The 13,121-nt window shown below is 54.8% G+C and overlaps 1 protein-coding gene across 2 annotated transcripts in view; it reads right to left on the bottom strand.

The window, feature by feature from the left end:
- The window catches only part of pomgnt1 (protein O-linked mannose N-acetylglucosaminyltransferase 1 (beta 1,2-)), a 141,207-nt gene extending 128,297 nt beyond the window's left edge, over positions 1–12,910 (bottom strand). The window contains exons 1-4 of one of the 2 annotated variants that reach the window (XM_084309052.1): positions 12,834–12,910; positions 11,950–12,185; positions 11,399–11,501; positions 10,770–10,885 (exon numbers count right to left, since the gene is read on the bottom strand). In XM_084309052.1, coding sequence (XP_084165178.1) covers positions 10,770–10,885; positions 11,399–11,501; positions 11,950–12,069 — 339 coding nt within the window. In that variant the 5' untranslated portion in view covers positions 12,070–12,185; positions 12,834–12,910. Of the gene's footprint in view, positions 1–10,769; positions 10,886–11,398; positions 11,502–11,949; positions 12,186–12,630 lie in introns of both variants that reach the window. The other variant, XM_084309051.1, reaches the window with a different exon arrangement.
- Positions 12,911–13,121: the final 211 nt, after the last annotated feature.

The raw sequence follows: 13,121 nt of genomic DNA, 5'->3' as shown, positions 1-13,121 counted from the left end.
GTGTGTTCTGCAGAGCGGGGGACTCACGGTGGTGTCTAACCCTAACCCTCTGTGTGTTCTGCAGAGCGGGGGACTCACGGTGGTGTCTAACCCTAACTCTCTGTGTGTTCTGCAGAGCGGGGGACTCACGGTGGTGCCTAACCCTAACCCTCTGTGTGTTCTGCAGAGCGGGGGACTCACGGTGGTGTCTAACCCTAACTCTCTGTGTGTTCTGCAGAGCGGGGGACTCACGGTGGTGTCTAACCCTAACTCTCTGTGTGTTCTGCAGAGCGGGGGACTCACGGTGGTGTCTAACCCTAACCCTCTGTGTGTGTTCTGCAGAGCGGGGGACTCACGGTGGTGTCTAACCCTCACTCTCTGTGTTCTGCAGAGCGGGGGACTCACGGTGGTGTCTAACCCTAACTCTCTGTGTGTTCTGCAGAGCGGGGGACTCACGGTGGTGTCTAACCCTAACCCTCTGTGTGTTCTGCAGAGCGGGGGACTCACGGTGGTGTCTAACCCTCACTCTCTGTGTTCTGCAGAGCGGGGGACTCACGGTGGTGTCTAACTCTCACTCTGTGTGTGTTCTGCAGAGCGGGGGACTCATGGTGGTGTCTAACTCTAACTCTCTGTGTGTTCTGCAGAGCGGGGGACTCACGGTGGTGTCTAACCCTAACTCTCTGTGTGTTCTGCAGAGCGGGGGACTCACGGTGGTGTCTAACCCTAACTCTCTGTGTTCTGCAGAGCGGGGGACTCACGGTGGTGTCTAACCCTCACTCTCTGTGTGTTCTGCAGAGCGGGGGACTCAGGGTGGTGTCTAACCCTAACTCTCTGTGTGTTCTGCAGAGCGGGGGACTCACGGTGGTGCCTAACCCTAACTCTCTCTGTGTTCTGCAGAGCGGGGGACTCAGGGTGGTGTCTAACCCTAACTCTCTCTGTGTTCTGCAGAGCGGGGGACTCACGGTGGTGTCTAACCCTAACTCTCTGTGTGTTCTGCAGAGCGGGGGACTCATGGTGGTGTCTAACCCTCACTCTGTGTGTTCTGCAGAGCGGGGGACTCACGGTGGTGTCTAACCCTCACTCTCTGTGTGTTCTGCAGAGCGGGGGACTCACGGTGGTGTCTAACCCTCACTCTCTGTGTGTTCTGCAGAGCGGGGGACTCACGGTGGTGTCTAACCCTAACTCTCTGTGTGTTCTGCAGAGCGGGGGACTCACGGTGGTGTCTAACCCTAACTCTGTGTGTTCTGCAGAGCGGGGGACTCACGGTGGTGTCTAACCCTAACTCTCACTCTCTGTGTGTTCTGCAGAGCGGGGGACTCACGGTGGTGTCTAACCCTAACTCTCTGTGTGTTCTGCAGAGCGGGGGACTCACGGTGGTGTCTAACCCTAACTCTCTGTGTTCTGCAGAGCGGGGGACTCACGGTGGTGTCTAACCCTAACTCTCTGTGTGTTCTGCAGAGCGGGGGACTCACGGTGGTGTCTAACCCTAACTCTCTGTGTGTTCTGCAGAGCGGGGGACTCACGGTGGTGTCTAACCCTCACTCTCTGTGTGTTCTGCAGAGCGGGGGACTCACGGTGGTGTCTAACCCTAACCCTCACTCTCTGTGTGTTCTGCAGAGCGGGGGACTCACGGTGGTGTCTAACCCTAACTCTCTGTGTGTTCTGCAGAGCGGGGGACTCACGGTGGTGTCTAACCCTCACTCTCTGTGTGTTCTGCAGAGCGGGGGACTCACGGTGGTGTCTAACCCTAACTCTCTGTGTTCTGCAGAGCGGGGGACTCACGGTGGTGTCTAACCCTAACTCTCTGTGTTCTGCAGAGCGGGGGACTCACGGTGGTGTCTAACCCTCACTCTGTGTGTTCTGCAGAGCGGGGGACTCACGGTGGTGTCTAACCCTAACTCTCTGTGTGTTCTGCAGAGCGGGGGACTCACGGTGGTGTCTAACCCTAACTCTCTGTGTGTTCTGCAGAGCGGGGGACTCACGGTGGTGTCTAACCCTAACTCTCTGTGTGTTCTGCAGAGCGGGGGACTCACGGTGGTGTCTAACCCTAACTCTCTCTGTGTTCTGCAGAGCGGGGGACTCACAGTGGTGTCTAACCCTAACTCTGTGTGTTCTGCAGAGCGGGGGACTCACGGTGGTGTCTAACCCTAACTCTGTGTGTGTTCTGCAGAGCGGGGGACTCACGGTGGTGCCTAACCCTAACCCTCTGTGTGTTCTGCAGAGCGGGGGACTCACGGTGGTGTCTAACTCTCACCCTCTGTGTGTTCTGCAGAGCGGGGGACTCACGGTGGTGTCTAACCCTAACTCTCTGTGTGTTCTGCAGAGCGGGGGACTCACGGTGGTGTCTAACCCTAACTCTCTGTGTGTTCTGCAGAGCGGGGGACTCACGGTGGTGTCTAACCCTAACTCTCTGTGTGTTCTGCAGAGCGGGGGACTCAAGGTGGTGTCTAACCCTAACTCTCTGTGTGTTCTGCAGAGCGGGGGACTCACGGTGGTGTCTAACCCTAACTCTCTGTGTGTTCTGCAGAGCGGGGGACTCACGGTGGTGTCTAACCCTAACTCTCTGTGTGTTGTGCAGAGCGGGGGACTCACGGTGGTGTCTAACCCTAACCCTCACTCTCTGTGTGTTCTGCAGAGCGGGGGACTCACGGTGGTGTCTAACCCTCACTCTCTGTGTGTTCTGCAGAGCGGGGGACTCACGGTGGTGTCTAACCCTAACCCTCACTCTGTGTGTTCTGCAGAGCGGGGGACTCACGGTGGTGCCTAACCCTAACCCTCTGTGTGTTCTGCAGAGCGGGGGACTCACGGTGGTGTCTAACTCTCACTCTCTGTGTGTTCTGCAGAGCGGGGGACTCACGGTGGTGTCTAACCCTCACTCTCTGTGTGTTCTGCAGAGCGGGGGACTCACGGTGGTGTCTAACCCTAACCCTCCGTGTTCTGCAGAGCGGGGGACTCACGGTGGTGTCTAACCCTAACTCTCTGTGTGTTCTGCAGAGCGGGGGACTCACGGTGGTGTCTAACCCTAACCCTCACTCTGTGTGTTCTGCAGAGCGGGGGACTCACGGTGGTGTCTAACCCTAACCCTCACTCTCTGTGTGTTCTGCAGAGCGGGGGACTCACGGTGGTGTCTAACCCTAACTCTCTGTGTGTTCTGCAGAGCGGGGGACTCACGGTGGTGTCTAACCCTAACTCTCTGTGTGTTCTGCAGAGCGGGGGACTCACGGTGGTGTCTAACCCTAACCCTCTGTGTGTTCTGCAGAGCGGGGGACTCACGGTGGTGTCTAACCCTAACTCTCTGTGTGTTCTGCAGAGCGGGGGACTCACGGTGGTGTCTAACCCTAACTCTCTGTGTGTTCTGCAGAGCGGGGGACTCACGGTGGTGTCTAACCCTAACTCTCTCTGTGTTCTGCAGAGCGGGGGACTCACGGTGGTGTCTAACTCTCACTCTGTGTTCTGCAGAGCGGGGGACTCACGGTGGTGTCTAACTCTAACTCTCTGTGTGTTCTGCAGAGCGGGGGACTCACGGTGGTGTCTAACCCTAACTCCCTGTGTGTTCTGCAGAGCGGGGGACTCACGGTGGTGTCTAACCCTCACTCTCTGTGTGTTCTGCAGAGCGGGGGACTCACGGTGGTGTCTAACCCTAACTCCCTGTGTGTTCTGCAGAGCGGGGGACTCACGGTGGTGTCTAACCCTCACTCTCTGTGTTCTGCAGAGCGGGGGACTCACGGTGGTGTCTAACCCTAACTCTCTGTGTTCTGCAGAGCGGGGGACTCACGGTGGTGTCTAACCCTAACTCTCTGTGTTCTGCAGAGCGGGGGACTCACGGTGGTGTCTAACCCTAACCCTAACTCCCTGTGTGTTCTGCAGAGCGGGGGACTCACGGTGGTGTCTAACCCTCACTCTCTGTGTTCTGCAGAGCGGGGGACTCACGGTGGTGTCTAACCCTAACTCTCTGTGTGTGTTCTGCAGAGCGGGGGACTCACGGTGGTGTCTAACCCTCACTCTGTGTGTTCTGCAGAGCGGGGGACTCACGGTGGTGTCTAACCCTCACTCTGTGTGTTCTGCAGAGCGGGGGACTCACGGTGGTGTCTAACCCTAACCCTCACTCTCTGTGTGTTCTGCAGAGCGGGGGACTCACGGTGGTGTCTAACCCTAACTCTCTGTGTGTTCTGCAGAGCGGGGGACTCACGGTGGTGTCTAACCCTCACTCTCTGTGTTCTGCAGAGCGGGGGACTCACGGTGGTGTCTAACCCTAACTCTCTGTGTGTGTTCTGCAGAGCGGGGGACTCACGGTGGTGTCTAACCCTCACTCTGTGTGTTCTGCAGAGCGGGGGACTCACGGTGGTGTCTAACCCTCACTCTGTGTGTTCTGCAGAGCGGGGGACTCACGGTGGTGTCTAACCCTAACCCTCACTCTCTGTGTGTTCTGCAGAGCGGGGGACTCACGGTGGTGTCTAACCCTAACTCTCTGTGTGTTCTGCAGAGCGGGGGACTCACGGTGGTGTCTAACCCTAACTCTCTGTGTGTTCTGCAGAGCGGGGGACTCACAGTGGTGTCTAACCCTAACTCTCTGTGTGTTCTGCAGAGCGGGGGACTCACGGTGGTGTCTAACCCTAACTCTCTGTGTGTTCTGCAGAGCGGGGGACTCACGGTGGTGTCTAACCCTAACTCTCTGTGTGTTCTGCAGAGCGGGGGACTCAAGGTGGTGTCTAACCCTAACCCTCACTCTGTGTGTTCTGCAGAGCGGGGGACTCACGGTGGTGTCTAACTCTAACTCTCTGTGTGTTCTGCAGAGCGGGGGACTCACGGTGGTGTCTAACCCTAACTCTCTGTGTGTTCTGCAGAGCGGGGGACTCACGGTGGTGTCTAACCCTAACCCTCACTCTCTCTGTGTTCTGCAGAGCGGGGGACTCACGGTGGTGTCTAACCCTAACCCTCACTCTGTGTGTTCTGCAGAGCGGGGGACTCACGGTGGTGTCTAACCCTAACTCTGTGTGTGTTCTGCAGAGCGGGGGACTCACGGTGGTGTCTAACCCTAACTCTCTGTGTGTTCTGCAGAGCGGGGGACTCACGGTGGTGTCTAACCCTAACCCTCTGTGTGTTCTGCAGAGCGGGGGACTCACGGTGGTGTCTAACCCTAACTCTCTGTGTGTTCTGCAGAGCGGGGGACTCACGGTGGTGTCTAACCCTAACTCTCTGTGTTCTGCAGAGCGGGGGACTCACGGTGGTGTCTAACCCTAACTCTCTGTGTTCTGCAGAGCGGGGGACTCACGGTGGTGTCTAACTCTCACTCTCTGTGTGTTCTGCAGAGCGGGGGACTCACGGTGGTGTCTAACCCTAACTCTCTGTGTGTTCTGCAGAGCGGGGGACTCACGGTGGTGTCTAACCCTAACCCTCTGTGTGTTCTGCAGAGCGGGGGACTCACGGTGGTGTCTAACCCTAACTCTCTGTGTGTTCTGCAGAGCGGGGGACTCACGGTGGTGCCTAACCCTAACCCTCTGTGTGTTCTGCAGAGCGGGGGACTCACGGTGGTGTCTAACCCTAACTCTCTGTGTGTTCTGCAGAGCGGGGGACTCACGGTGGTGTCTAACCCTAACTCTCTGTGTGTTCTGCAGAGCGGGGGACTCACGGTGGTGTCTAACCCTAACCCTCTGTGTGTGTTCTGCAGAGCGGGGGACTCACGGTGGTGTCTAACCCTCACTCTCTGTGTTCTGCAGAGCGGGGGACTCACGGTGGTGTCTAACCCTAACTCTCTGTGTGTTCTGCAGAGCGGGGGACTCACGGTGGTGTCTAACCCTAACCCTCTGTGTGTTCTGCAGAGCGGGGGACTCACGGTGGTGTCTAACCCTCACTCTCTGTGTTCTGCAGAGCGGGGGACTCACGGTGGTGCCTAACCCTCACTCTCTGTGTGTTCTGCAGAGCGGGGGACTCACGGTGGTGTCTAACCCTAACTCTCTGTGTGTTCTGCAGAGCGGGGGACTCACGGTGGTGTCTAACTCTCACTCTGTGTGTGTTCTGCAGAGCGGGGGACTCACGGTGGTGTCTAACCCTAACTCTCTGTGTGTTCTGCAGAGCGGGGGACTCACGGTGGTGTCTAACCCTAACTCTCTGTGTTCTGCAGAGCGGGGGACTCACGGTGGTGTCTAACCCTCACTCTCTGTGTGTTCTGCAGAGCGGGGGACTCAGGGTGGTGTCTAACCCTAACTCTCTGTGTGTTCTGCAGAGCGGGGGACTCACGGTGGTGCCTAACCCTAACTCTCTCTGTGTTCTGCAGAGCGGGGGACTCAGGGTGGTGTCTAACCCTAACTCTCTCTGTGTTCTGCAGAGCGGGGGACTCACGGTGGTGTCTAACCCTAACTCTCTGTGTGTTCTGCAGAGCGGGGGACTCATGGTGGTGTCTAACCCTCACTCTGTGTGTTCTGCAGAGCGGGGGACTCACGGTGGTGTCTAACCCTCACTCTCTGTGTGTTCTGCAGAGCGGGGGACTCACGGTGGTGTCTAACCCTCACTCTCTGTGTGTTCTGCAGAGCGGGGGACTCACGGTGGTGTCTAACCCTAACTCTCTGTGTGTTCTGCAGAGCGGGGGACTCACGGTGGTGTCTAACCCTAACTCTGTGTGTTCTGCAGAGCGGGGGACTCACGGTGGTGTCTAACCCTAACTCTCACTCTCTGTGTGTTCTGCAGAGCGGGGGACTCACGGTGGTGTCTAACCCTAACTCTCTGTGTGTTCTGCAGAGCGGGGGACTCACGGTGGTGTCTAACCCTAACTCTCTGTGTTCTGCAGAGCGGGGGACTCACGGTGGTGTCTAACCCTAACTCTCTGTGTGTTCTGCAGAGCGGGGGACTCACGGTGGTGTCTAACCCTAACTCTCTGTGTGTTCTGCAGAGCGGGGGACTCACGGTGGTGTCTAACCCTCACTCTCTGTGTGTTCTGCAGAGCGGGGGACTCACGGTGGTGTCTAACCCTAACCCTCACTCTCTGTGTGTTCTGCAGAGCGGGGGACTCACGGTGGTGTCTAACCCTAACTCTCTGTGTGTTCTGCAGAGCGGGGGACTCACGGTGGTGTCTAACCCTCACTCTCTGTGTGTTCTGCAGAGCGGGGGACTCACGGTGGTGTCTAACCCTAACTCTCTGTGTTCTGCAGAGCGGGGGACTCACGGTGGTGTCTAACCCTAACTCTCTGTGTTCTGCAGAGCGGGGGACTCACGGTGGTGTCTAACCCTCACTCTGTGTGTTCTGCAGAGCGGGGGACTCACGGTGGTGTCTAACCCTAACTCTCTGTGTGTTCTGCAGAGCGGGGGACTCACAGTGGTGTCTAACCCTAACTCTCTGTGTGTTCTGCAGAGCGGGGGACTCACGGTGGTGTCTAACCCTAACTCTCTGTGTGTTCTGCAGAGCGGGGGACTCACGGTGGTGTCTAACCCTAACTCTCTCTGTGTTCTGCAGAGCGGGGGACTCACAGTGGTGTCTAACCCTAACTCTGTGTGTTCTGCAGAGCGGGGGACTCACGGTGGTGTCTAACCCTAACTCTGTGTGTGTTCTGCAGAGCGGGGGACTCACGGTGGTGCCTAACCCTAACCCTCTGTGTGTTCTGCAGAGCGGGGGACTCACGGTGGTGTCTAACTCTCACCCTCTGTGTGTTCTGCAGAGCGGGGGACTCACGGTGGTGTCTAACCCTAACTCTCTGTGTGTTCTGCAGAGCGGGGGACTCACGGTGGTGTCTAACCCTAACTCTCTGTGTGTTCTGCAGAGCGGGGGACTCACGGTGGTGTCTAACCCTAACTCTCTGTGTGTTCTGCAGAGCGGGGGACTCAAGGTGGTGTCTAACCCTAACTCTCTGTGTGTTCTGCAGAGCGGGGGACTCACGGTGGTGTCTAACCCTAACTCTCTGTGTGTTCTGCAGAGCGGGGGACTCACGGTGGTGTCTAACCCTAACTCTCTGTGTGTTCTGCAGAGCGGGGGACTCACGGTGGTGTCTAACCCTAACCCTCACTCTCTGTGTGTTCTGCAGAGCGGGGGACTCACGGTGGTGTCTAACCCTCACTCTCTGTGTGTTCTGCAGAGCGGGGGACTCACGGTGGTGTCTAACCCTAACCCTCACTCTGTGTGTTCTGCAGAGCGGGGGACTCACGGTGGTGCCTAACCCTAACCCTCTGTGTGTTCTGCAGAGCGGGGGACTCACGGTGGTGTCTAACTCTCACTCTCTGTGTGTTCTGCAGAGCGGGGGACTCACGGTGGTGTCTAACCCTCACTCTCTGTGTGTTCTGCAGAGCGGGGGACTCACGGTGGTGTCTAACCCTAACCCTCTGTGTGTTCTGCAGAGCGGGGGACTCACGGTGGTGTCTAACCCTAACTCTCTGTGTGTTCTGCAGAGCGGGGGACTCAAGGTGGTGCCTAACCCTAACCCTCTGTGTGTTCTGCAGAGCGGGGGACTCACGGTGGTGTCTAACTCTCACTCTCTGTGTGTTCTGCAGAGCGGGGGACTCACGGTGGTGTCTAACCCTCACTCTCTGTGTGTTCTGCAGAGCGGGGGACTCACGGTGGTGTCTAACCCTCACTCTCTGTGTGTTCTGCAGAGCGGGGGACTCACGGTGGTGTCTAACCCTAACTCTCTGTGTGTTCTGCAGAGCGGGGGACTCACGGTGGTGTCTAACCCTAACCCTCTGTGTGTTCTGCAGAGCGGGGGACTCACGGTGGTGTCTAACCCTAACTCTCTGTGTGTTCTGCAGAGCGGGGGACTCACGGTGGTGTCTAACCCTAACTCTCTGTGTTCTGCAGAGCGGGGGACTCACGGTGGTGTCTAACCCTAACTCTCTGTGTGTTCTGCAGAGCGGGGGACTCACGGTGGTGTCTAACCCTAACTCTCTGTGTGTTCTGCAGAGCGGGGGACTCACGGTGGTGTCTAACCCTCACTCTCTGTGTGTTCTGCAGAGCGGGGGACTCACGGTGGTGTCTAACCCTAACCCTCACTCTCTGTGTGTTCTGCAGAGCGGGGGACTCACGGTGGTGTCTAACCCTAACTCTCTGTGTGTTCTGCAGAGCGGGGGACTCACGGTGGTGTCTAACCCTCACTCTCTGTGTGTTCTGCAGAGCGGGGGACTCACGGTGGTGTCTAACCCTAACTCTCTGTGTTCTGCAGAGCGGGGGACTCACGGTGGTGTCTAACCCTAACTCTCTGTGTTCTGCAGAGCGGGGGACTCACGGTGGTGTCTAACCCTCACTCTGTGTGTTCTGCAGAGCGGGGGACTCACGGTGGTGTCTAACCCTAACTCTCTGTGTGTTCTGCAGAGCGGGGGACTCACAGTGGTGTCTAACCCTAACTCTCTGTGTGTTCTGCAGAGCGGGGGACTCACGGTGGTGTCTAACCCTAACTCTCTGTGTGTTCTGCAGAGCGGGGGACTCACGGTGGTGTCTAACCCTAACTCTCTCTGTGTTCTGCAGAGCGGGGGACTCACAGTGGTGTCTAACCCTAACTCTGTGTGTTCTGCAGAGCGGGGGACTCACGGTGGTGTCTAACCCTAACTCTGTGTGTGTTCTGCAGAGCGGGGGACTCACGGTGGTGCCTAACCCTAACCCTCTGTGTGTTCTGCAGAGCGGGGGACTCACGGTGGTGTCTAACTCTCACCCTCTGTGTGTTCTGCAGAGCGGGGGACTCACGGTGGTGTCTAACCCTAACTCTCTGTGTGTTCTGCAGAGCGGGGGACTCACGGTGGTGTCTAACCCTAACTCTCTGTGTGTTCTGCAGAGCGGGGGACTCACGGTGGTGTCTAACCCTAACTCTCTGTGTGTTCTGCAGAGCGGGGGACTCAAGGTGGTGTCTAACCCTAACTCTCTGTGTGTTCTGCAGAGCGGGGGACTCACGGTGGTGTCTAACCCTAACTCTCTGTGTGTTCTGCAGAGCGGGGGACTCACGGTGGTGTCTAACCCTAACTCTCTGTGTGTTCTGCAGAGCGGGGGACTCACGGTGGTGTCTAACCCTAACCCTCACTCTCTGTGTGTTCTGCAGAGCGGGGGACTCACGGTGGTGTCTAACCCTCACTCTCTGTGTGTTCTGCAGAGCGGGGGACTCACGGTGGTGTCTAACCCTAACCCTCACTCTGTGTGTTCTGCAGAGCGGGGGACTCACGGTGGTGCCTAACCCTAACCCTCTGTGTGTTCTGCAGAGCGGGGGACTCACGGTGGTGTCTAACTCTCACTCTCTGTGTGTTCTGCAGAGCGGGGGACTCACGGTGGTGTCTAACCCTCACTCTCTGTGTGTTCTGCAGAGCGGGGGACTCACGGTGGTGTCTAACCCTAACCCTCTGTGTGTTCTGCAGAGCGGGGGACTCACGGTGGTGTCTAACCCTAACTCTCTGTGTGTTCTGCAGAGCGGGGGACTCAAGGTGGTGCCTAACCCTAACCCTCTGTGTGTTCTGCAGAGCGGGGGACTCACGGTGGTGTCTAACTCTCACTCTCTGTGTGTTCTGCAGAGCGGGGGACTCACGGTGGTGTCTAACCCTCACTCTCTGTGTGTTCTGCAGAGCGGGGGACTCACGGTGGTGTCTAACCCTCACTCTCTGTGTGTTCTGCAGAGCGGGGGACTCACGGTGGTGTCTAACCCTAACTCTCTGTGTGTTCTGCAGAGCGGGGGACTCACGGTGGTGTCTAACCCTAACCCTCTGTGTGTTCTGCAGAGCGGGGGACTCACGGTGGTGTCTAACCCTAACTCTCTGTGTGTTCTGCAGAGCGGGGGACTCACGGTGGTGTCTAACCCTAACCCTCTGTGTGTTCTGCAGAGCGGGGGACTCACGGTGGTGCCGTCCACAGCCACGTAGACCTTGGAGCGGCTGGAGTAGAGCTCGATGTCCAGGGCCTTCCTCCCTCCGGCCGGCCTCCGCGGTGTCTCCATGTTGGGCAGGGCGTCCTCTGAAAGACCAGGGGACACAGGTTAGGACAAGTGGTATCAGAGTGAGACATGTTTCTACATGAGTCAAAATGGATAAAAAAATAAATAAATAACTAAACAAAAGCAAAACATAACTCAAATTTACATGTTCGAAAAGGAGTAGGAAGAAGTATACTTATTTAATCCTACCCCTTTTCCACTACTCAAATGAGTGTACTAATTTAAAACATTTCAAACAAATATATATATATATATATATATATATGCAAAAAAATATATATATATATATATATGTAAAACATGAAAGAAATAAAATAAAAATGTAAACACCCATGAATATCAAGTCCCTTCCTCATCCCTGTACCTCGTGAACATCATTTCCTTATAAATCAGTTTGAATTGTCTCATATTTGGACATTGCTTTAGCACCCCATTCAGACTGTTCCACAGTTTCACTCCACATATTGAGATGCAGTGTCATTTAATTTAGCAATAGTGTCCAAGCAACACAAATCTCTCTCCCTCTCTCTCACCATACTCCTGTGCTGCCTCCTCTTCATCAGCGACCCTTCTGGTGTCCAGGATTAGTTTGATGTTGACGATAACCGTGATCAACAGGAAGAGAACGGCACCAGCCTGCAAAAGACCAACAGGTGTTTTCTTAAACCCATCTTTTTTTTTTAAATCATATTTAATTCAACAGTTCCCGGGTCGTTTGTGGCGATGGCATGCTGATAGCAGGGAAGAAAGACAGACAATAGTTGTGTGTGTGTGTGTGTGTGTGTGTGTGTGTGTGTGTGTGTGTGTGTGTGTGTGTGTGTGTGCTTTCCGTGCTTTAGCAGTGGCAGCCCCAAAGCTCTGGAATGAGCTGCCAGTCACTGCATGTTAGACAGGCCCCCACTCTGCAGGTGTTCAAATCACGCCTCAAAACACATAATAATAATGATGGCTAAACTCAACTCAATACCATTGAAGCAGATATATAATAATTGCTGCCAACCACTCAGGCACTCAAAAAGGTCGACAGGTGGTTTGAACTTTGAGCCTTCAAGGTTGGGGAAAGAAACGTTATCTTTTCCCTGACCTGGCATAACCTCCGGATGCTTCTCTTGTTGGTCAGCTTGTACTTCCAGGTGAGGTACAGGCTACGCTGCTGGCGGGGGATGAAGGGCGTGGCTCTGGGATTAGGGGTCCAGGTATCCATCCCTGAAGTCGACCCCTCTGCCTCTCCTGATGATGATGATGATAACTACACATACACCAGTCCACACGTGCAGCCCAGATATGATTATTTGGCAAAGCTGGTAATCACATTGCCACCTGGAAAGCCACAGTAGAGATGGTTGGTTGGTTGGGGGGGGGGGTAGTTTGTACTTTAGTTTGTATATTGTATATTTTGTACATTGATTGATAACTTTATTTAACAGATTGCAGAATGGGTACATTACAGCTCAATACACACAATTGTTAAGGGGATGCAGACCAGAGAAAGACTTTCGTCTTGTTTACATCAGGGTCCGCCATTTTCAATTCATCATAACATATGACATACAGATAGACAGTACTGCTACATCTATAAATGTATGACATACCAGATCTACAAATACAGTACTGATACAAAAAGAGTCAGTGATACAGTACAGTGTTTGGTATTTATTATTTTGACTTTTTACTGTATGAAGCACAATCCCAGGAGGCTCATACAGAACCAAGTATTTCACTATAATGTACCTGTACCTTATATAATGTGACAAATAAAACAAACCTTGAACCTGAACTGGAGACGGCTGGGGGGTTCAGGGAACAGCAGGCTGTTTAGCTACCGCTCGCTAGCTGTGAGCTATGTTGTTTATGCCACACATATTCGTGGTCATGATGCCTATAACTCGCTATACCAACAGCTAAATTCACGAAATACAACTAATGTCTGTACAGGAGATAAGGTGCTGGTAATATTGTGGTACTCACAGTCAAAGATCTGTACATAACCAGCATGAATGTCTGCTCGTAGCCTACTACTGCAGAACTAGCAAACTGGCTCATTCGGCGCGATAAAAAGACGTCATCAAAACTCGCCTCCTTGGTTCCATTCTCAAAGACACTCTGACGTCACGAGAACGCCGCCATCTTGGTATTGGGGGGAAACAAACGGATTTCTACTGATCAAATGTATGCGTTGAGCTCCATTTTTATTACATGTTTTATCACATTCTTGTTAATTTCATAACCTTTTCATATAATTTGTTTTGAAAATAT

The sequence above is a fragment of the Notolepis coatsorum genome, assembly GCF_963971535.1.
Source record: "Notolepis coatsorum genome assembly, chromosome: 2".
Lineage (NCBI taxonomy): Eukaryota > Metazoa > Chordata > Actinopteri > Aulopiformes > Paralepididae > Notolepis > Notolepis coatsorum.
This window is presented reverse-complemented; position numbering and strand designations above follow the sequence as displayed.